This window comes from Haliotis rufescens, unplaced genomic scaffold (genome assembly GCF_023055435.1).
Source record: "Haliotis rufescens isolate VD_foot unplaced genomic scaffold, xgHalRufe1.0.p SCAF_20, whole genome shotgun sequence".
NCBI lineage: Eukaryota > Metazoa > Mollusca > Gastropoda > Lepetellida > Haliotidae > Haliotis > Haliotis rufescens.
The window spans coordinates 21,884,122-21,908,469 of record NW_025963891.1 but is presented as its reverse complement, the minus strand read 5'-3'; the positions used below and the strand labels follow the sequence as shown (position 1 = coordinate 21,908,469).

General features: G+C 39.6%; 1 protein-coding gene across 3 annotated transcripts in view; it reads left to right on the top strand.

Annotated features, from left to right (window-relative positions):
• LOC124137949 (caskin-2-like) overlaps window positions 1–24,348 on the top strand; it is a 232,591-nt gene that overhangs the window by 147,509 nt on the left and 60,734 nt on the right. For all 3 annotated transcript variants that reach the window (XM_046504412.2, XM_046504420.2, XM_046504427.2), the window contains 3 exons: window positions 893–987; window positions 17,363–17,474; window positions 17,767–17,967. In XM_046504412.2, the coding sequence (XP_046360368.2) occupies window positions 893–987; window positions 17,363–17,474; window positions 17,767–17,967 (408 nt within the window). The remainder of the gene's footprint in view (window positions 1–892; window positions 988–17,362; window positions 17,475–17,766; window positions 17,968–24,348) is intronic.

Here is a 24,348-nt window from a genome sequence, read left to right as displayed (position 1 = left end):
TCCATGGATGTGTAGTAATGCTATCTTCAAATAGGCAAGTCTAGATAAGCGGACAGCCTAGAGAAGCCAGTTTCTTATAGGGACAACTTGTTCTGATTATTTATATAACCTAGAAATTATGATTTAAGCTAATAAATATTGTCTTAGAGACTTGTGCAAGGCTATGGAACATGTTGAACACAAAGATGTTGCCTTGTATGAGAGTGCATTCAAATTGTATAGTATAAGATAAAGCAATATTAAATTCACAGTTATATTGCGACGTACCTATGCCTTAAAGTATGCTACACAATAATTACCTGGTCAACAGATATAATCAGCGTGCACTCAAACTCAGTTCTCAGCTCCCTGAGAAGTATGCAATCAAAACTTACTTTTAGGTGCTAGAAGGGTTACATTCATGCTACATTCATGTTACCATTTTATCCACCCGGGTACCCATTTGCTGCTGGATGAGCAGGGTAATATTTTGAACATAATCATTTGCCTTACGAGTCACCACACATTAAATTTGGGCAGGGTCGAAGCCCTAGAAACTCTCAGGAATCAATCTTGCCGAATTCTGTTGCCGACCCACCTGATCTCTGCTGCCAGAGTTTCTTAATTTTATCTGACTTGTGACCTGTTTACTATGCACAGAACCAATTGCCACAACCCGAAGAATGTATTTTGAATGTGTTTACATGCAGAATGTTGTTAACATAAAAATTGTCACAATTGGGAAAAGATTTGAATTTACATTTACAGGTGAAATCACTTTGCAGAGTTTTGTACTTGGTTGGCAGATGGAAACCGTTTCATTTTTACACCAAGAAACCATACAAAGCATCATTCAGAAGTAGTCCATGGTCAGAGAATTTAATTAATTATTGTGTCAATTATTATATTTCAGAAGCAAGCTGTGCATGTCATGCGAGGGCAATAAAGGATTTCCACAGCATTTATGACCCTGAGAGTCTGGCCTTCAAAGAAGGGGACATAATCACTGTGAGTATCACTTTCCTTTAAATGATGAGCAGGCCATATGCCACCAGTAGTGGAGCCCCATGATGCCGCCAGTAGTGGAGCCCCATGATGCCACCAGTAGTGGAGGCCATGATGCCACCAGTAGTGGAGGCCATGATATCACCAGTAGTGGAGGCCATGATGCCACCAGTAGTGGAGGCCATGATATCACCAGTAGTGGAGGCCATGATGCCACCAGTTGTGGAGCCCCATGATGCCACCAGTAGTGATGCCACCAGTAGTGGAGGCCATGATGCCACCAGTAGTGGAGGCCATGATATCACCAGTAGTGGAGGCCATAATGCCACCAGTAGTGGAGGCCATGATGTCTCCAGTAGTGGAGGCCATGATGCCACCAGTAGTGGAGGCCCGTGATGCCACCAGTAGTCAGGGCCCATGATGCCACCAGTAGTGGAGGCCCATGATGCCACCAGTTGTTGAGCCCTGTGATGCACCAGTAGTGGAGCCCCATGAAGTGGAGGAGGCCGGTGATGTAGACAGATTAGCCTGACAAATCTCCAAACTGCAATTACCAGCAACCAGCTCACCTTATGGTTGCAGAACATTTACCAGAAAGATTTCTTTAACTGGTTAGCTTGAAATGTCAGCGAGAGCCATTTCTCCAGATTGATGTTGGGGAGTTTTTAAGAAGCCAATGATTACGCTAGTGTTCTTGCACACAGATGTAAGCAGCACGCCCATGGAAAGTGTTTGTCAGCCATTAAAATGTTGTATCTTTCTTATTGGGTAAGTTTTAGTGGAATATGACAACAGAAAAGGATACTTTTTGTAAGCTAATGTTCCTGGATTAGGAAATTAAGCAGATACGAACTGATGATGAGCATGTGTTTCATTTGGGTTCCCACACTTAACTGTCAGTTCTTTCTGGAGAACAGTTTTATCAGGTGTATGTGGGTTTCGGCACATCCCCATTATCTTATGGACATCTCTTCATAGCTGTCATTAGGTAAATATTGATGCCAGTATTATGAGAGGTTATGGTAGCCGGTGCCATGCCTCATTTACCTAGTGAGCTATGCTTTGTCTGGCACAGGACCATTGCACACAAGACCACCCACCTTCCATGGGCCACAAGTTTAGGTTGTTTTGTTTTTTAAAGATGTGAAATTCAAGATTTGGATTTGAAAATGTTATATCATTGTAGTTTTCTTGAACTGTTTCTTTATTTTTGTCAAATTTGACAACAATTCATGGCTGAACTTTGCATCAAGGCTGTGTACGTAACATGTCATTTCTCTGTGATGTTTTTTCCTGGTGGAATCAGACACTTGTCGCACTGCATGGGACTGAAAGCAGTTAACATGTGTTTTTGTATAACAGATGGCAAGCTCACTGTGATGTGCTGGCATTACTTTATAACTGTCAACACAATGAAAACTAATTCCTGAACACAAGGGAGAAAGGAGTTTGGTACAATATTTTCTGATGAGGGAGCTCTTTATGAATTCTTATGTTTCTGTTCTCAGAGAGCTTTGTCTGTTGTCTGATTATTAGGAGTTATAATTAAACAACCCACCCCTATTTTAATAGGATCTTGCACACAATGTGGTATAAGAAAGTCACTGATACACCTACCGAGGACACCCTTACCAGGGACAATAAAGGGCTTGAAATTTAAACAAGCCATGACACAAATATCGTGAGGTACTTTGCTGTAAATTACAGACATGGCTTTGTGTACTATATACGCCCAGTAATTTGAACTTTTTAACTAGTTCAGTGAATTAGGAAAGCATCATCTCAGATTCATGGTGAGTTCGTGTCGTTAAGTAAACTTTATCACATAGCTGCATGTAAGTAATTTGTTATAAAGCCCAGCTGCTTGTTATTTAATTATAATGAATGTGTAAGCTCAAAGGGTTGTCGTGTCTGTCACTCTCAGATGGCCGAAAGGCCTACAGCGGAAGAAACTATATAGCTAAGAGTTTCAGTTCACTAGTCCTTCTCATGATAACATATCCCTAAAACCCCTAAAAATGGCACATTTCTGATAGTCCTTGTGATAACTATTGGACAGTTGGGTAAGGACTAAAAGACTGACGCCGGTCTAATTCTCTGCAATTTGCTGTGTCCCTTATTCATTTAAGGTTCCACTAATCAGTGGTTCAAATCCCATCCCAGATTATCGTCATTGGTTTGATGGCAGCAAAATGAAACTTTTAACAGTCAGCAAAGCAGTAAATGTCAACAACATGCATCAGTTTGGACTTAACAATACCAACTCCCTTCCTGAATCTGTGTCAAACGTCCTGTAAATACTGCTTCTTGCTTCCCCACCTTACCCAACTAACATTATCAGTTAACTTTACCTGGATTAGTTTTGGGCCAGACAGGCTTCAACATGTTCTACTGCTGCCATAGATGGAAAATGTTTACAAACAAGGGACTAGCCATGTGTTACAGTAATAGAGAAGGGGAAAGGTTACACCCCTGCCTCACACCTTGGTGGTAAGTCCAGGCTATGTTGTACTGTCTGTGTCTACAAATGACAAACTTCAACACCAGATGATCAAAGTAAAAACTATCACCTTACAACCTTTCCATAGGAATTCTTTTATCTCTTATATCTTAGATCTTCTTATCAAATGTAAAACACTATGAGAAACATGTCAAAATTTAAAGTCTGCACGTGGTCACAAGAGGATTTTAAAGGTGGGTTATCTGTGGCGTTAGGAAACTTTTGTTTTCTTCTTGTGTGTCAAGGTGAGACTGGGACAACATCCGGTGGGGTAAATGCTGTGTGCGAATTACCACCCACAATGTTTGTAACTCCACGTGAAAAAAGTCAGTTGTCGATAATCAGCTGTCAAGAGAAAACAAACAAGGAAGATTGTCCACTAGAGATTTTTTCGTGTGCACTGGCGGTCCGTGGGTAAATGTTTAACAGTAGCTGGTCAAACATAACGGGATGGGGGCACGAGGCAATGCGGCATCCTATCGTCTTAAGTTCAAATACCATTTTGTTGAGTTTCCACCGGCAATCACAGGACAAGTCAAACAACCTTGTTTGCCTTTTTATTAATTCTTACCCCCTCATAGACTAAGGATTACACATGACTGGTTGCAAGTCTGTTACAAGGATCTGCAGGACACCTCAGAATGCTCCCAGTGGGCCAGGTAGATGATTGGCTTTCAGTGGAGGGACGGACAGTGATATCTCATTGAGCGACACTTGTTTTTTTCGCTTGTAATAGACACTTGTCAATTTCAAATGTAGGACACTTGTTGATTTCAATGTGATGATGGCCGTTTGTTGATTTCAAAGTATGAACAGTTGTTAATTATGAGATAATGGACACTTGTGATTTTGTTGTAATAGATACATGTTGATTGCAGTGTGAAAGACTCATTTCTGCTCATGATTATTGGTAAATATATGAGGTTGCCTCTTAAGACAATCACTGAATAATGTTATTGATTTTCCGGGGTACTATGGAATTGACATTGGATTTGTCTACGTCCAATGAATAATGTAGCACCTGTATACACAGCAGAGAACACAACATACGAAATGGCTTGTGGATATGTTTATACGACTGGAAGGGTTTATTACTAATTCCATCAAGGTAAAAGTGATATATGAGACACCAGATGAAATTGGAAGTTTCACCTGATTCTAGGAATCAATGAATGTCATCTCAGAGTCTACCTAGCAAGTGTAGACGTGTCTTGGACTTATGTTGACTGCTCACTCCTTCGGATTAGACGTAAAGGTGCACTTCGTTGACGTGTCTGTGAGGACCTTTATAACGGACACTTTGTGTCTGGATCCTGGTACAGTCGGCAAGTAGAATCGTCCTGACAAGTTCACATATTCTATCTGTCAAATGTTATTGACATTGTATTATTTACCAATGGATTGATTCTGGGTTTGATTGGCAGGTAATCATTTGATTGAAGAATGTTTTTGTGATTTTAGACGGCTGTGAAATGAAAGTCTGTTAGATATGTGCATCAGTATGTCATGACTGGTGATGATTTAATGTTACATTTTACGTATTGTCAACATTTACAACGAATAACGGAGCATTCTGTCACTGTGTGGAGGAATATGTTGATGGACCCGTGTGAGACATATTGTTTGGTCACCGGAGATGTGTGTGATCAAATTGGTTTCATCGTGCTTTTGTGGCTGCTTCATATGACCACAGAGAGCTGGAGCCACTTGTCGCAGTGAGAATGTTTGATCATATTTCTTCAGTGTAGACCACTAAGTACATGGAAGTTCAAGTTTCAAGACAAGACTGTCATCTCAGGAAATGCCATTACTGAAATAACAACCTACACCTAGGATTGCACTGAGGATTGTGCTGTAGCAGGTTTGGAATATATTGCTGACACCTGAAGCAAGTGCTAATGTAAAATCAATTGATTTGTGGATTTCAATGGATTGTGGTGCTTTGTTGGAGTGAATTTGTTTTGCTGAGTAAGCGGAACTGGAAAAATCAACAAATGTGTCCGGATTATGTCACGGTTGATTAACTAACCCAGTGTGTAACTGCATACAAGTGAGGACGTAATTATATGTAAATGTCCTGAAGGCAATACAGTAATGTTTGCGGAAATTGTTTCATGGTGAAATTATTGTTCTGTTGTAATTACCAGTAAATTAAGCAGGAACAAATTGGGAACTTGAAATTAGCGATATGATTTTTGTGGTATTGATGGTTCATTTCACATGTAACACTGCTGCTGACAACATGTAAATGAAGACTTTGAGATTGGCTAAAACGAGGTCTGTATCACAGATCTACTTACTTGGACGGCCAAATTGAAAATAGAAATAGATTGAAATTGGTGTTGTGATGTCCAAGATGAGGAAGATTGCTTCTCGTGATTCCCTGCAATAAGGTTTGGATCCTGTGGAGGGTATTGCTACAAATTACTTGTCCCTGCACGGAATTTCCACTGTCCTGGAATTGTGAAATTGAACTAAGTTAGGATATTGTGAAATCGGCATCATTAACATTTGCGAACGTTCACCTATGAGTCTGCATCATCATTGGTGGTGATTTAGTGTCGGCTGTTCTTGTGAAACCTGTATCTACTCTTCAGGTGAAATCTGTGCATCTACCATTGTGATCAAACCTGTATCTACTATTCAAGTGAAATCTGTGCATCTACCATTGTGATCAAACCTGTATCTACTATTCAAGTGAAATCTGTAAATCTACCATTGTGATAAAACCTGTATCTACTATTCAGGTGAAATCTGTGCTTGTACCATTGTGATGAAACCTGTATCTACTATTCAAGTGAAATCTGTGCATCTACCATTGTGATCAAACCTGTATCTACTATTCAAGTGAAATCTGTGAAACCTATTTCAACCCTTGCAGTGAAACCTGCATTTGTGGTCGCAAACCTACTTCTGAATTTCACATTTGGTGACCCTACTTTAACTCAAGTAAAGAATTGATTTGAATGCAAAGCTTTATTCTACCATTGCCATGGAGATGTATTATGCTGAGATTTGTTGAATTGTATAAACCTATATATAGGTTGTATATGTGGTTCACTTGCATCTACTGTGATGAACTTGAATGTGAGGAACTGATATCGGAAATCGATGTGAACCTGTAGCATGATCTTTTCCTACAAGTAATGACCTACACCTTTCCTCAGCAGTGGACATGCTATGTTTGGAATAATACATTGGAAACTCTGTAAGTGGGCAAGGAAAACCTCATCATCAGTGACTTAGTCGGTTCTTCTGGGAAGCACAGGGATGTGGCTGGAATATTGCTTAAAGCAGTGTAAAACCCAACTCATTCACCACTCAGTCCACCGTTATGTAAGTACAGTTTTACAGAACATGGAGATTGTCTCATGTCCAAACTGTTGAATGTACTAAACAGTTCTCCAAATCCATTTGAGCCCACGTTTGCAGGACAATTCATTTGAAGGCTGGCAAGTAACGAGCTGTCATCGTCCAGGCTCTAAATGAATCCGGGTTTGACTTGACAAGACACATCGCATGGCACTGTTGCTCTTTTCTGCAACATTGAAATTGACAAGTTGATCCCTCGACAAATATACATAGGAGAATTCCAAACACAATTCTATTACAAAGTGACATTTTGCAATAGACGCCTGAGGAAGGTAATTGTGGCGAAGCGTAGGTGAAAAACCAGCCCTGATCAATGTCCATACTGTGAATTATATGGTGAAGTGACTGACACAGACGCGTTCATTACATACAGCAACGATGGATCCGTTTGGCTGCGGATGCTGGTTTCCGAAGATGAAGGTAAACAAGTGTGTCAGTATTTGAGATGGCTGTGTCCCGGGCTGTGTATGTGCGACACTGTAGGAGATTTGTTTTGCGGGGCCCGCTCGTTAAGGAGATGTACGGGAGCATATACAACTTGTACAGTAACCCACTTACACACTTAGGAAGACATGGCAGGCTTCGTTTGCAGGTTGCTGTCACTCTTTCATCATGTCAGCAGACCTAGTGTCATAAATAGTCTGTTGGACTGCCTGTTTGGATATCCAGTGTGTTATGGCATTAAATGGGTGCTCTAAATGATGCCCCAAAACATGTTTAAATCTGTAGCCTGAAGATTCTTCAATGCAGACTGAATTTGAACTCGGCATGTCATTGTGGGAATATTCAATCCATTTACATTTACTTGTTGAAAATATTAAATTTCATTTTACAAATAAACAGGTTATGTTCTAATTAAGTTCAGTATTGTGACAGTAGGGAGCTCTACCGCTAAATCTTTAAAGCCTTTTCTTGACCACACATATACATGAAGCTAACTATTTGTTTTTCTAAGTCCAGATTTAAAAAAATTCAAAAGTTTGCTCCTCTAAGCACTGTAATAATTTAAACCTGTCCCCTTTTCAAGAATGGCCTATATATGATTTCAGTGACATTGGAGAGCCTTATTTTATTATTTTCTATAATCCAGAACCTATATTCAAGGATTTACACTCTTTGGGAAATATTCTGCGATTTTGAACAATACTTTTTTTTAGATTGTTACAAACAACTTGTTACATGAAGTAGATTTCGGATGAATTAATCAAATTCTGAGTTTGACAGCTTCAATGCCCATGGCTGCACAATGTTAACAATCAGACTTGAAAGCGGACAACTTTGTTATGTATATCATATTGTTATGTCTCTTGAGAGTGCTGTATATTTCTCCTCGGAAAGCAAATGATGACTTGTTTCCGATTGTGCTGCAAGCTCTGTTACCACTGTGTTGGATGCCAGCCACTATTGTAAGAAGCTTGTAGCATTGCGTGTTTGTTGTGCAGCCTAGAATAGGCTCTGAGATGGGAGAAACATTCCTGGAAGTGGTTTTCTCTAACAAGTAATTTACTGGGTAACCTCAAATGCAACAATGAGGCGTAGAAAACTATTTGAATAGTATATGTGAAGAATGGCTCACATATGTAGCGCCTTCATAAAAGGTAAATGCTGTGCTGTCAGACCTAAATAACAGGCATTGCAGTTTTAGAAAATTAAAAAATACACCATGCTTGCTGACTTTGTGAAAATGACATCTGATCCATCAAATGGGTGGTGAAAACGTTTTTGCGAAAGACGGGTCTTATAAGAAGGTTCCACTGATGGAGGAACAGTATTTGGAAGTTGTCTATCGTGGTTGAGGTCATGTTGTGCAGGTGTGGGTTAAATCCAAATGTCATGGAAACATTTTGAAATCATGAAAAAGCTTTGAAACGTGTCGTGCAGTATCTGTAGTGTTGACTGACTCCTTTAACTGACTGAAGTCACGTGGCATTTTGTACTGGTGTTTTCGTTTCCATTTTGCCCTCTGAATTGTTCGGACTAGTAAGGATGTGGTTTATTGCAAATAGAAGGATAGAACTATGAATTAAGCAGCCACTGTGTTTTTTCATTTTACCTGGGGGCACGGGCGGCCCAGTCGTCTAAGGCACCACGATTCGCTGTGCAGAGTTGCATCCCTTGGGCATGCCAGAAACCTATGATTGTGGGTTCGAATCCCGGTTCGCCCCGATTATGTTTCTAGGTTTGTCAGCACCATACCCGTGCTCATTGGTTTCACCAAAGTGGTAAACGTCTGAGACCTGCATCACTTCGGGCTTTCCTCCCACATTAAGCTGACACGCTGTGATATAACTGGAATAATGTTAAAAGTGGCGTTAAACCCAAACTCACTCACTCATTTCTTTTTACTGGATTTGATCAAACTCACACATGCTCAAAATTAAAGACTGTTTTACATTTGAATTTTGAAGGGACGAATCAAGTGTGTTTGTTAAAACATCTGAGTGAAAAGAGTTGAAATGTTGGAAATTTTGGGGCATGCAAGAAAAGACTGTGAAGGGATTGCTTCCTTTTCTACATGTGTAGTTCAAACAAACATGTCTAATTGTCCATGGTTGTGACTAAATGCATGGAGCTGGCATTGGTTTGTTTATGAATGAAGGAATCAGATTTGTACAAAGAGTATTGGGATTCTGCTGTTGTAGTAAGAGTCTTGAATCATGCATATGATAAGGCTTCGTTAAGGATTTTAAGTATCCATCCTGATCAAAAGAGCCAACTTAGTTTAGAATGTGTGCCCTGGCTGATAGTATCTACACACATGTGTCTGCTAATAATACAATAACTGAATCGTTACCTGAAGAATAACAGCATATCCACTCCCTCGGTCACTTTGTCTTATATAGATAGACTGCACAAATATCATGGATATTTTTGTGGATATATTTTTTAAGTGACGAAGACTGAGCACACAATTTCATAAAAATATCCCCCAAAATGATCATGATCCCTAACATTTTTGTTAAGTATATGATTCTTCTATATATTTTTTAAATTTCCTAAATCCTGACGTATGTCACAAAAATGATAATTTCTTAGCATCATGAAACTACTGACATTTTGGTACCACTAACATGAAAACAAGGGAGGAACACTGGCGCTACTGTAATAGAAATATTTTTGACATATTTGAAAGACAATTACGATAAAGGTCCTTGTGGCATACTCTTACAGGCTTTAACACTGAGATGTGTGCCTTCATTGTGTGGCTAATCTCATGCTAGACAGCTTAATGTTATACACAAGGTCTGGGCTTAATGGGGGAGAGATTTCCTGTGGAGTGATGGGTAATCTGGCATCATGCAGCCATTGTGTAGGTTGTAGTTTGTGATGGCGATAAAGTTATACAAGGCCTGAATGGCTGTGCCGTTTTGTCGGTAATGTCACTAACTAACCCAATATTGCTTTTGTGGATTCCTTGTCAATCTCCATGCTTTGAATGCCTCTCCTACCTTGCTGCAGCACACAGTAGGGAGACTCGGGGGGATGTAGCACCTGCTCTTCTGGTGGTGCAGTTAGGGAGATGGGGAAGCTGCTTCCCTCTGCCCTAGGTATGGGTCCTATGTAGTATTACCTCTAGTGCTACATACTAATGGCAACATGGGGATTGGGTGTCAACAATGGGGCTGATCGATGGCAGATCCCGTGCATGTGGGCGGGGTCTTGTTCTTGAGATTTTAGCTCGCACGAACGCACGCACCACAATTTTAAAATATCATTGAAATACTCAAATTGAGAGTGAAAGGCCCTGTAGTTATCTCTTACAACTTCCATTTGTTTGTGTGTTTGAACCTGCTGTATGATGGTGGCCTGTAAATAATTAAGTCTGTTCCATGTGGGTCCACATGTGGGTGTGTGGGTGGGGCTACCTGTAGTACCCTGACCTTCCCTTCCCCTCACACTCTCCACCACCTGTGTTTGGTGTGAAGGGGAAGTTTGTGACCTGGCGAGACACTGACACCATCCAATCACCTGGCACTACCATCTAGTCCACATCTGATGTTCGGTTGTGGCTCTCTTCACTACCCACCTTCTTCCTTCCCCTGCACAGCCTTAGCACAGGTGGATAGGCAAGGAGCTTCTGCGATGCGGACCTGTCGATGCTATTCCCATGTTGCAGAAACAAGGCAAATATTTCAACCTAGGCAGATATCCTGTTACCTACCCTTCCCTGCTACCCCACCCTTCTCCTCTAACCCACCCTTCCTACCACCCTACCCTTTCATTCTGTTCTTTGAACAGATGTGCAAGCTCCCGCCTCCTCCACCTACTCTTCCTGTACTCCCAATTCCACAGAGATGAAGGTGTATCCTGTAGTAGTGTTGCTTAATGTCAAGTCAGCCTAGCTGTGATACACTGTTACAGTTATGTAATTCCTGCTACCGCAGCCACAGAGTGATGGTCGATGGCTCAAGCCTTAGTTACATCCCTTTTGAAGTAAACAATATGATTGACGCAGCTTTGATACAAGGAGGTTGTGCAAAAAATTGTATATACGTAGTTTGTTTGCTTTTGCAGTGTTAAAAATTCAGAGAGGTCTTGGCTTCTTCAGATTTTATGTTGTAACATGTAAGCAAATATTGTTTGTATCATTTGGGTTTTGATCCTTTGCTTTCATTTATTTTTCTAACACTGCATATGTTTAATGGCCATGCGATATCACTTATGTAGTGGTGCTGATAAATAATAGTAATGACACAAGCACCTTAATGCTAACGTAATTTCATGGCACTTGGTGCTGTGAACAGGGCTACAGTCACAACTTCGATGAAGTTACGCAACGTTGGTCGCGCAGAGCAGTTGCATGGGTGACTGTGATCACAGCTTGACTTCTGAGCATTTCTAAGGCTTTGGTCATACATGCCCCACACCATCTCATTAGGCAAGTGACCTTGTTCAAAATATGCCTTTGTTCAGCCAGCAGTGTAGCAATCTAAACATGCTTTAGGGTGTGGATATGGTGCATTATAGATATGCACATTTTTATTACATTATTAATGACTTGTTAATATGATTTGATCCCCATAATTCCAATGTTGGCAATATCAATGGAATAGTCAGTGGTTTTATTAGTTTTCTTTATACACGAATAGAGATAGACATGTTATTGATGTGTTGAGGTAGGTTGAGGACACCTTCTGTTGGAACCTTCTCATCTTGAGAGGTGCTAATGATTTTCAAGGAGGTATGATATCTGCATGTAGAGATGGATCTTTGATGCCGGAGACAGGATCCGGTGGTCAAAGACAGACGGGGAACGTGAAGGGCCCCATGTGGTCACCAGGAGTAGCATCCACTGGTACAGTACAGCCCGGGGGAGTATTTCTGATCTGCTGTCGTTACAGCCCGGATCTACCTTGTCTATACCTCATATGATTGATATGGATGTGAATAGCGATACTAGCTCTGAGGCTTGGTTGAGACATGACGGAATAGAGACTGACAAGTGACACTGGGTTCTTGTTTTATTGAGTTTGGTGAAATTCAATGCTGACTTCTGGTATGTTCAAGTGTCTGATGTTGGGTCTACTAAAAAAATGGAATCAAGGATATATTTCTTTTGAATATTTCTAGATGAGTGAGTGAGTTACGTTTTAAAGCTGCATCAGCATTTCAAAAAAATGTTTCTACTTACCAACCGATCCTGTATTCTGGAGTCCATTAATTCCCATGTAAGCACATATTATAAAACAATCACCTCCAAACACCCACCCTTGTTAGTCTGTTATTTTTTTGTTAAAAAGGTGCAATTATAGGAATTAAAAGAAAAGACCTTGAGTAAGGTAGGATTTTAAATTATGAAAATTTTCAATATCACTATGGTACTCTCCTAAGGACTATTTAGTGTGATTAGAAGTAGTTGTCAGTGTGTGTTGATGCGATGGAATAGTCTATGTTCATGCTGTCATCCACTGGTTGTCTGGTCCTGACTCAATTACTTACAGGCCGCCATTATTTCATCTGGACTATTTCATACTGTGGTGTAAAGCAACATTGGTTCACTCACTGGTGAGAATGACACCTGATGTGGAATTTGCAAGTATGCAGCAATGTACGAGGTATTTGTCTTCAGATCCCTGTCGGTGGGGACACCACACTCTGCAATGTACATGATAATGACATGTACAGCAGGAGGACGGTATTAGCATTCCATGTCACTTTTTATGATGCAATTTATCTGAGTTGGGAGGCCCTTTCACAGCCCTGATTGTTGTACATGTGGTTTTTTTTACTGACTTGTCACATTGGATGCAATGGATCCAGGCAATCACCTTGAGAAAAACGGATCTGCAGGTATAACGAGAACTGCATGCAGCTTAAATATCACACGCATACTGTCGATTGATTTGGCTACTATTTCATGTAATACAAAATGCATTTGATGTATGTAGGTAAAATTAAGGCAGTCATTGCTTATTTTAATTGTCATGTGAATCTTCACAAGCTCTTCCAGGTTGGGCTGTGCTCATTGTAAACAGTTTCAACTTTTATCACTAGCTGTGAGTAGTTGCTTAGGCTATATTCTGGATGATAGAATTTTGACAAAAAGATGTTATTTGGATAGAAGTTTCAGCTTGTACTTAATTGATTTATTGCTACAACACCACACAGGTTTTATTCATCTTGTAAGCAGTGTGTTGACATTTAATGATTTTGTGGCTTGCTTTGATGGCGCTATTGTCAATATTTGTCGGGCTTTTTGGTGTACTAAGCAGGACAATCAGTGCTGATGGAAGCAAAGTCATTATTTTGTATACTTGGTAACAGGTTTTACTTTGGTTATTCTTAGATCTATTATAGCATGATTTTGAAAACTGTTTTCTTTCGAATAGTGATGTAATGAAGGAAGATGCATCAGTTCTGTTGCCCTCATAGCCCTGTTGTATGAAGCAATCATTGAGCCGTGACTGTGATAAAGCATAGGAGGGGTGAACGAGTTGTCTGAGGCCCTGCAGTTCGCTGTGTAGAGTTGTTTCCCTTAGGCTTGCTAGGAACATATTTTTGTGGGTTCAAATCCAGATAGGGCCTGATTATGTTTCTAGCTTTGTCAGTTACCACCAAAGTGGTAAACACCTGCATCAGTTTGGGTTTTCCTCCATCATAAGGCTGACACACTGCAGAAATAATGTTTGAAGCGGGATTAAACCCATCTCACTCACTCATTCACTGAAGTATGGGAGTTATATATTCTTATATGAGTCAGTTGTTGATAATTATATGTGGCAGTGTGATGTAACATCTAGTGTGGTATAAATCCATTATTCCTATTTTTCATCAAATATAATTACTGTAGACCAGATCCACATTCAAAATAGAGTTCAAGATATGAACAAAGGTTGCCAGTCCTACAGTTATTCTTCTATTGTAGATTGTTGTATTGGTCATCTAGATAGCCCGAGTTAGATCCCTGATGTTACACACACCCTACTCCATGAAGCAGAGTAGCAGATGATCAGCTTTACCAACTCTTCTCATGATAGGGTTAAAGTGTTAGGTTATCCCACCGAAGATCAGGGTTTTGTTCTCCACATGGACCTGAGGTGTGAAGCCAATTCTTTTTGTATCCTGTGATGTAAAACAGCATTCATTCACTCACTCACTCACATCAGATTATAGTTCATCCATATTTCTGTATCCATGATTCAAACATCTGGAAGATGTCTCCCTTCAGACACTTGTGTCCAGACATCTGTAGATGGATAGATAGGGAGGGTGGGTTCAAATGGGCCTGATGTCTGACAGATGAAACCAGTGGAGATAGATAGCATCACACTGCTAGGTCCATCATAACCACAGTCTACAGCAACTTATTGATTGACCAGGATCTTTCAGCTAAGGTAGGAGAACACAGGATATACACAGTGCCTGATGCTGGCTTTGTTTCTCTATGTAAGAACTAGCGGCACACGATAACACATGCTGCAAGGTCATGACGTCATTCTGTTGGCCAACACCAGGCCAGATGTAAAAGTATATATTTATTCAGTACCTTACTTCATATTTGTCTAAGATTGGTTAGAGATTGGGGAACACAAAGTGTGTCTGAGAAGTGTCTTGTGCCATTGTATTCTTATTTTAGAGGTTATGTTTTTCTTATGAATGTTATTACAGTCAAACACTGTTGTGTCAAACCTTGATTTGTCGAACTTACAGTTATTTAAAGACTTGGTGCTTGCTTATTTCTTCTTTATTCATCACTAAAGTTGTGCCGAACTTCGGTTTATTTATGTTGATCCCTTCAACTTCAGGACAACTGTGTTTGACTGTATGTCACAACTGACACTATTGTGCACAGCTGGCTATAACCTATTTTTTTTATATGCAGTGTTGGAAATAAAGGAGGTCTTTGAGGTCTTCTGTGGTATCTGTGGATCTATTAACTTCCACAATCTTTAACATGGAACATTAGGTTTACAACAAGGACTTCTTGACTTTCATCCATAATTTTGAACACTGGTATGAATGTATAAGAATGTCATAATTGACACTATTGTGAACAGTCTTTGTACATAGTATTTACATGATGCACCTGCTACCACAAATACCTCTATCCCCTAGAAGATCCAAGAAGTCTATGGGTTCCTGAGACTGCATATTAGTGTTTTCATGATAAAGTTTAGTAGCATGATTATATTTCATAAGATGCCTCTCTTTGATCCCAGCATGCCCACGAGTGCCAGCCATGATTTCTGCCTCAGGTGTTTGTCGAGCTACTCACAGCAACCGGGCAGGCTTCAGCAACCTGATTTCATTTCCCATCTTGTTTGATGATTGTTTGTACTTTAGACAAATTTCAAAAGATGAATCCTTTTATTCCGTGACTTTGATATGATCAGGTCCCTAGGGTGATTCCCACACCTGTGTATGTCAGGAGGGTGGGAAGGGAAGGTACAAGGTGGGGAGGGAGGAAGTGTACGAGGCTTGAGGTGAAGGTACCGGTACAGATGTCCAAGAGGGGAGTTGGATGTCAGATCATGTTGCCAAAATGTTCGGAGGAAACCTATGCTCAAGTATGAAATACAGCATCCTTTTTTTATTTAGTTCAGACAACACAATAACTTGCAAACTTCAAAAAAGAGATCAAGAATGGAGATAAATCTGTCCATATTTCTAAAATAGTTAATGATGGCGTTGTAAACATATCAAATTTAGTTTATAATACAAAACTAGGAAACCTCTGATTAGAATGTTTGTTTGATATTTAGATGCTTTATGCTTTGAAATCTGTTACTTCTGTTGTCAGATCAGAAATACAGGGATCTGAAAGGCTTGGAGCAATTCACAACTACAATGAGCCTAGTGTTCTTGGCACCTTCAAATGTTATGACAATTTTTTTCTCAACCTTCATTCATGCTGTATTGAAAGATGGGATGCCCTTTGATAAGTCTGACATCAGCATGCCGTTTCTCCTTGTTCCTTGTGGACTTGGTGATCACTGCACTGCTGGCCTGTGTTCCTGTGAAGGTGCTGTAATTACTTGACATCTATATCCCACAGTTCACCTAGGAATTTCAATGTTCAGGTTTTGTCTTGCTCTAGGCTCTCGTCTAGATCTGATAGTCGTATGTTTCTTTGAAATGGACATGATTTGTGTAGATGATAGATGGATGTGTCATCACTTGCATGTTTTGAGATGGACGATTTGCTTCTTAGCTCAACATGCAAGCAGAGTTTTTTAAAGGGTTACTGCGCTCGTTTTTGATGTGTTGTTATCTTTCCGTGGGGTTAGGGGAATCTGAAGCTTGTGTCATCGGTTGTGTTTATAAGGGTAAATGTTCTGTGATACTGATAGCTTATAACATCATCTGCTTGGAGTGATGGTTCCAAAAATGCTACATAATGTGCAACCATGCTGCATGATTTTTGCATTCAGGAACAGGATTATAGAACCGTTGATGCAGTAGCTATTAATGATGTAATGAAACGGCTTGTGCCATATGAGGCTCATATTACGTTCTAAGCTTTCTCTTTGAAAAATGTATATATATTATAACTGGCATGATCATCAGGTGGCTTCCTGACATTCGTGTGATAGATCTGGCTGTCTTAGTGTAATTTCATACCCTAATGACCTTGGTCCATACAAACTGGGTAAAAGTATAGGTCGCCAACAGCCTGTGCTTTGTGTAAGAGCAAACTGTATTTTATTGGATGGTCAGGCTCAGTGACGCGGTTGATAGCGTCAAATCCCAATTGCATAGATTGATGTGTTCGACATCAATCACTAGTTTGTCTGGTCCAGACTCGATTATTTACAGACTGCTGGAATATTGCAGTGTGTTGCATAAAGCAGTCAAGCAAACAAGATATGACTTTAATTCAGAATATGGCTTTCCTTCACAAATATCACTTAAATGGTGAGAAATTGCTTTTCATTGTAGACCAATTCAATTGGTAAGATATATGCTATGCTGATCCCAACATGGTATCTCCTCGGTAAGCTAGGAGGTCCAGTAAATATTTGAGTCCACAGTAAGGCAGTAAGAGTTATCTCCCCTGTGTTACAGGTGTTAGAACAGAAGCCGGATGGTATCTGGAAGGGTTACGTAGTGCAGAGCGGGAGAATGGCAAAAACAGGCTTCTTCCCTGCCAACCATGTGGTTCTTGTTGACAGCCAAGGTGAGAAAATAAAAAACTTATTCCAAATATTGAATTATTGTATTTAGTATCTACATATTTCACATAGATCTACTTTAATTTAAGGTCTTCTGTTAAAGATATATTCTTAAATATCATCATAAAATAACAATAAAATCCTAATACAAATATATTTTTTAATCAGATTTGAATAATATAAATGATCATTATTCAGATGAGATATTATCACATGACATATTTTTTTCTTTATGTACAAATAATATTTATATGAAAAGATTATTGCCATTACTTCATGTAAATGGTCTTCTGACAGTGGTTGCCAAACAGCAGCAACAGATAAGCCAGCAGTCGAAGCGTATCAACATGCCGCCGGTCCCCGATCTCCTGAACCGAAGCCCTGGATACATGGGCAGCAGTCAGCATGGTGGAGGCGGACACTTCAGTGGCCTGGGGGTCGACGACAACTTCCCACCCCCTCCATCACCCCTCACACTCGCCAGGTCGCCACACAGAGGTAGGAACGAACTTGCACAATACATGCGTACATTGAGAGACTGTTGGTCTGAATGATGACATGCTTGAAATTGTAACGAGGGCACACTCATGTCTGTGTTGCTTCATTAGCTTCAGTAGTCCAGTGTTCAGTAGGTCTAACTTATCAATATCAATGGTCACTTTTAGTTCACCCAAATCCTGTTAATATGGTCAGTATAAACTAATCGTCCGTAATGACAAATAAATGGTGTTGTGAAATGGGGTTTAACGTCGTGTTACGGCACTTTTATAGTGACTTGCATGCATGTGTGTGTATGGCTGCTTGTACAAGTCCAGACTAATGCTAGTTTTATAGTGCTAGCCCACTGAGATACCATGCAGCAGTTTAACATGGATACCCTACTCAGACACTGTAAACCAGTCCCCATAATGCTTTTTGCTAGGCAGGGTAACAACAAGTACCATTTTGTAACGTCATCTCACCTCGCAGACACTCTGTTCACTAGACATCAGAGGTAGTCTGGATTAATGAATCTTAGTTGTGGGGTGATGTTCTTTGCATACATTTAGATGTTCCTGACAGTAATGGAAAGGAATGTAGGGTTCTAGACTATGAGAGGCCAGATATGTGATGGATTAATAATGAAAAGTTCTATTGTGAATTTGGTGGAGGTTTGAAATGTCCCCTGGTCTTACAGCCTTGGACTAGATCTACCTCTTTCCAATTTACAGTTAAGATCTAGTGTTTACTTTTATCTTTATAGACCCGTGAAGATCTGGGTTTGAACAGGCCTTCATGCAGCTACCCATGTTTGGTGTAAAAGGCAATTATGGTTGTCGTAAGAGGTGACTAATGGTATCGAGTGGTCAGGCTCGCTGACTTGCTTGATGCATGTCGTTGTATCCCAATTGCGTGGATCGATGCTTCTGGTGTCCATCACTGGATTGTCTGGTCCAGACTCAATTATTTACAGACCGTCGTCATACAGCTGGAATATTGCTGAGTGCGGCGTTAAACAACAAACAAACAAATTGACCTTTCTCCCTAAAAGTGACACTTTGTGAAAAGGAAAATGACCTTGACAACCTGCTGTAGGTATTTGAAAGGGCAGACATTTGTGGCAGGTAAATATGCTGAATTGTCGTACATCTGAAATGTAGATTTTGGTGAATGGGTTTGGTTTTAATGACATGGAAAGGAATGTAAAACAGGGATGTTGTACACTGAATTGGGGATTATTACAAAGAAATGAAGTCCTTGTTATTGCATAGATACTTGTTGCGAGGATGTATGTTTACAAGTCGTATGGACTGAGTTGGGACAGGAGCACGGAGGACTGTGCTGTAGTGACTAGACGCTGACAAAGAGTTGTTGTACGAGATGTAGACTACCTGCAGCCAACGTGATGCAGTACAAAGGAGACATCCGCTGTCTGAGAAATCAACAGGATAAACACGCTTCACACATCTGACCCGTTAAATATTAAATACTATATATTTGTATAGATGTGTGGAGCCACGAATGTATTAGGGAAGAATGAAAGGGGTAGTTTGTGGCAGGATGTCAGGTCTGTTTAGTAGCACTGCCTTGCGACTGGCTTGAAATCAGCAGGATTGAATTGTAATGTACAATTTGAGGGTTGTCGGCCACATACTTCCAGCAGACTGGCTCTGAATGATGCATTTGTCAAGGTAGGACTGAATTACTGCATTGATAATACGCACACTACAAATTCTCCTTTCACTTTGTCTGCTTTTATATAGGAATGTTTTCACTAAATGCTCTGTGTCACTGGCCTACAGTCAACCATGGCTGACATTCAGGCCTTGGCAATTAAGTGCTAACTGTATGTTTAAATTGATATCAACCCCTTTACTCTTACACATTTATAGAAATGCAGTAGTACTGTTGCTATAAAACATGTTTTGTGTGATTTATCTGACACAGTATGATAAATGTGAGACTCATTTTGAACGGATTACATTGATACTGTGTTTAGTCAGTGCTGCTTGATGTGAGTTGACGGCACACATGGTCTAGTGGACAGTGCGTCTGCCCAAAGAGGGGAAGGTCTGTGGTTCCATCCCCTGCCACGTCCTACCAAAACACATTCAAATATGGTACTTGTTGTTACACGATGTTAGACCCAATTTCACCTTCAACTTTTGACATGGTTAAACTGATGTAAGCTGTACGCAACAGAAGTGTTCAGACAAATACTTACATCTTCCCAGATTTACGTAATTTTGTTGGAATAATTGAGCATTTATCTAATTGTTGAAGTAAAATTTATCTGTATGTATCAGAGATTGTACATCTCCAAAATTCACATATCTATGTTGAGACATTTGTTTATAAACCGAATTCAAATGCCTTGAATTGTACCTAAATGCAAAGATAGTATAATTTTCCTCCACAATCTGAGCGGTGGACCCAATCAAAACATGTCCCCATCTGACCACTGTTTGTTTACATGTACGTCAACAATCCTGATGAGACTCTGGTTCGGTGAGCAGCTGGCCTGATTGCTACATATACATTGTAACATTATAAGGTTAAGATTACTTGTAGGCCACATCAGAGCTTGTTAACAGACATTTGTCTCTCGCCTCCAAGATGGCTTCTTTCTCTATGTTAATTGGGGGCTTTAACAGAATACGAGGTGTTTACGTTAATTGGTTGCAGGGATTGAAGTGAGTGCCAGCAAAAATCTTCCCAAAATCCATTTTGCTACCTGAACTCTCATGACTCTCATGTTTGTTGTATATTTGTTTCATCTACAAGTGAATAGTTGAAATATCTTTAATGTAATACCTGTAGTTTGCACATTTGCATTTGTTACCATTGAAACTGCAAATATTGCAACTTAAGTTAATGAGATAACATTTATGGTGATGACATTATTCAGACATCATACAATGTTAATGTTTCTGATGGTGTAGCCAACACAAGGTGTATGCATACTTCAATCTGTAAACCATGTATGTAATTAATTACAACTATATATTGTGCATTTAATATGAAAGCCCCACTCATAGAAGATGACCACTATGTAATATTTACCTGAGGCGCTATAACCCAGACAATAATATATGTGTCCAAAATGACTACACTTCAATAAAATGTTTTTCATCTGACCATCACGCTGCATTAAGGGAGTAAGGAAATAAAGTGTTTGTTTGATCTTTAAGTAAATAGAATTATTAGCAGGCAGTTGACGGGAGATGAGAGATTGCTCAATACAGAAATCCCAGCTGTCCATTACTTGCAAGCCTTCACCATAAATATTGCATCCTGCCCATGGTAGGAATCAATTGCCAGCTGAGTGACGTGGCTAGTGCTATGTGCAGGCTACCTACTCCCTACTGGAACCCGCAGGGGGATCACCTCAATAGTTTAGATGACGGATAAAACACTTTCAGAGTTTTAATGAAACACCACAACCTCGATCGACCCTCCCTCACTCCCTCTCTCAAACCGAACTAACTAACACAAACACGCACGCACGCATGCACACACACACACACAGATATACTACTCAAAAGTAGTTAAGGACCGCCCAATTCTTTCATATTACTATAGTTAGTTAATCTGTCACAGCATGTTCACGATATGTCTAGACTACCTCCAATGTGACTCTAAATTTTAAGTCACTCACTCACTGTCACAGCATAAGGTGGTACTCGGTGGTATATCGGGTGGTACTTAACTTCTTTTGAGTAATATATTAATCATATCAAAATAGATATTTTTGCTTTACTATTCTATCTTGGACGAAAACATTTGGGTCTCCTCGCATTTATTTTCTGTACATTTCAGTTTCAATATACATGTATATAGGTTATAATTGTCTGAGATTACTAGATTTGTGTGTTATTTAACTAGACCCAGGGTTCAGAGGAGGGGCTAAGGTCACAGACCTTGTGACAGTTGTCTGATTTGTAGCCTAAAAACACCTTACATTAATCTTAGGAATTCTTTTGAAACCATCCGAGAAGAAATATAGATGAATGTTGTACTATCATATGATGATTTGGGATAAACTGCATCTGCAATCACTGAGCTTAATGGGCTGGGAGAAAGAACCCTGCCAGATATATTTGCTTTAAATAGATAACTTGTTTTTGTTGCCAGAAATAGGCAGAATGAAAACAATCATTTCAAGTGCGTACCACAGCATAAATAAATCGAGCTGTATGGAAATGAGAACAATTTTTGGCACGTGTTTGAGATACGTTCAACTGAAATTGCTTTGAAATTGACGAGATACCAAGCTGAAATTGACAAAGGCTAATGAACTATCAGTGTTTACATGAGCTTCTCAAAGTGCCTTTGCATGTTGGAGCAGAAGGAACATATGCATTGTAAAACAGACATGCTGCTTAAATATGAAGGAACAGATTGATATTTGTCATCTCAATGATCTATTTTTTGCAGATTGGTTTCAGGATCTGTAAAAACATTAGACAATGGGCTTAATTAAATCTAAACGTGTTCATTGAATCTAAATCAAAAGTGTTCTTTTATTAGGTAGTGCTTCAACCTTATCAGCAGTTGGGTCAAGGAAAAAGGATTGCAACATAGTAAATTACGTTAACATGATCTTTCTGTTAGACTGAATTCAGAGATTGTTTTGGCTGAAATGAAAAAAATGAATTCAAACTGCTGTCTGGTGGTACATGGTCACATAGAATATTTCAGTAAGTATTTGAAAATGTAAAGAACAGCACAGCATTAAGTTTTGATCTATGAATAATGTATCATTTCGTTTAAATAATGATTATGATGTTGAATTTTGGTTTAATGAATAATTTTCCCATAAGTTGATACAAAATCAACTGAAGCTGTCGCACATTAACAAACCATGACACGACGCAAAGCTTCTTTAGAAAAGAAATTGAAAGAGATAATCATGCCATTTGTAGCACAGACGGAACAGAAGGAAAGTGATGTCACGCAACCATTTTTTAAAATCCTCCCAAAGCACCTTGATCTAAAAATACAGACTCATTGCAACTGGTCTATTTTCTGAACTGAAACTAATTTGTTCACAGGTTTTAATGTGGTCATAGAGTATCTAACAGCAAGGCTTAAAAGTTAAGTGTCATTGGATTGTAACCAAGAACCTTTAACGAAGGATGCCAGCAATTCCATGTGATGAATTGCAGAACAATGATTGGCTACAATAAACGCCTCACCAGTGAAATTGACATTAATGGTATATCATTTTCTGCTTTGCCACCTTCAGTCTAGTGATTGGTAAAGCCCTTCACTCTAATTGGATGCATTCTGCTCCTCTCTAGGGCAGACTCACAACTTGTAGCACTGCACTGGCCACTCGGGAGGCTATTTGCCCTATGGCTGAACCCCATCAAAATCTACTGCAGTTTGATATTAATGTTATGATATATATTAAGACTGTAGCATCTCACTTGAACAAGACAACCACTTTGGCTGAAAGAGCCAACCTGGCATTGAATCATTCAAGAAAGTTTTGATATCAAATTATCCATTACATGACAGAGAATAAAATAACAATCCATTACCCACTGGAAATTGCTTTAGTTTTTTGGAGGGGGACAAAAAATGAAACTGTTTATGATCGATGAATTAACATGAGAGGTTTAAATCATGCCTTGTTTCAAAGTTGGATGATAACAATGGCCACTGAAGATGTCTGTCAAACTGGCCTGCAGTGCCAGTATTTCTTCTGACATTGTTCGTCTTTGAGAAAAACACCATAAGGAACTCCAAACATTGACCATTAATTCTGTCACCGGTGGGAAATATTTCCATTGTTACGAACTTTGCAACAACTCAAGTGATGGAAATGTTATTTTGTTTTTGTGAATGTAGTCCAATAGACATCTAATCTTGTTCCAGCTTGTGTTAATGTAGACAGTATAGGGTTCATATGAATGTCCAAGAAGATTGCATCCACACTTACAAAGTGTCCATTCATGTAGGGAAATCTCTGATAACTTTTGTCCATGCCCTTATGAGAATACCTACAACAGGGTCTATAAAACTAAAACTACTAAACCAGAAAGATGAAACTGCTACATATATAAGGGCCGTCATATAGCTGGAATATTGCTGAATATGGCGTTAAACAACAAACAAACATATATAACAAACATTGACATAAAACCATATCTACTGAAACAGCAGGCAACCCATAGTCACCTACAGCAGATAGACTGGAATCGGGTGGTCAGGCTTGCGGACTTCGTTGATGCATGCCGTTGTACCCCAATTGCGTGGATCGATGCTCATGTTGTCAGTCACTGGATAGTCTGGTCCAGACTCTATTATTTACAGACCGCCGTCATATAGCTGGAATATTGCTGAGTACGGCCTTAAACAAGAAACAAACATATATAAGGTGAAACTACTGCA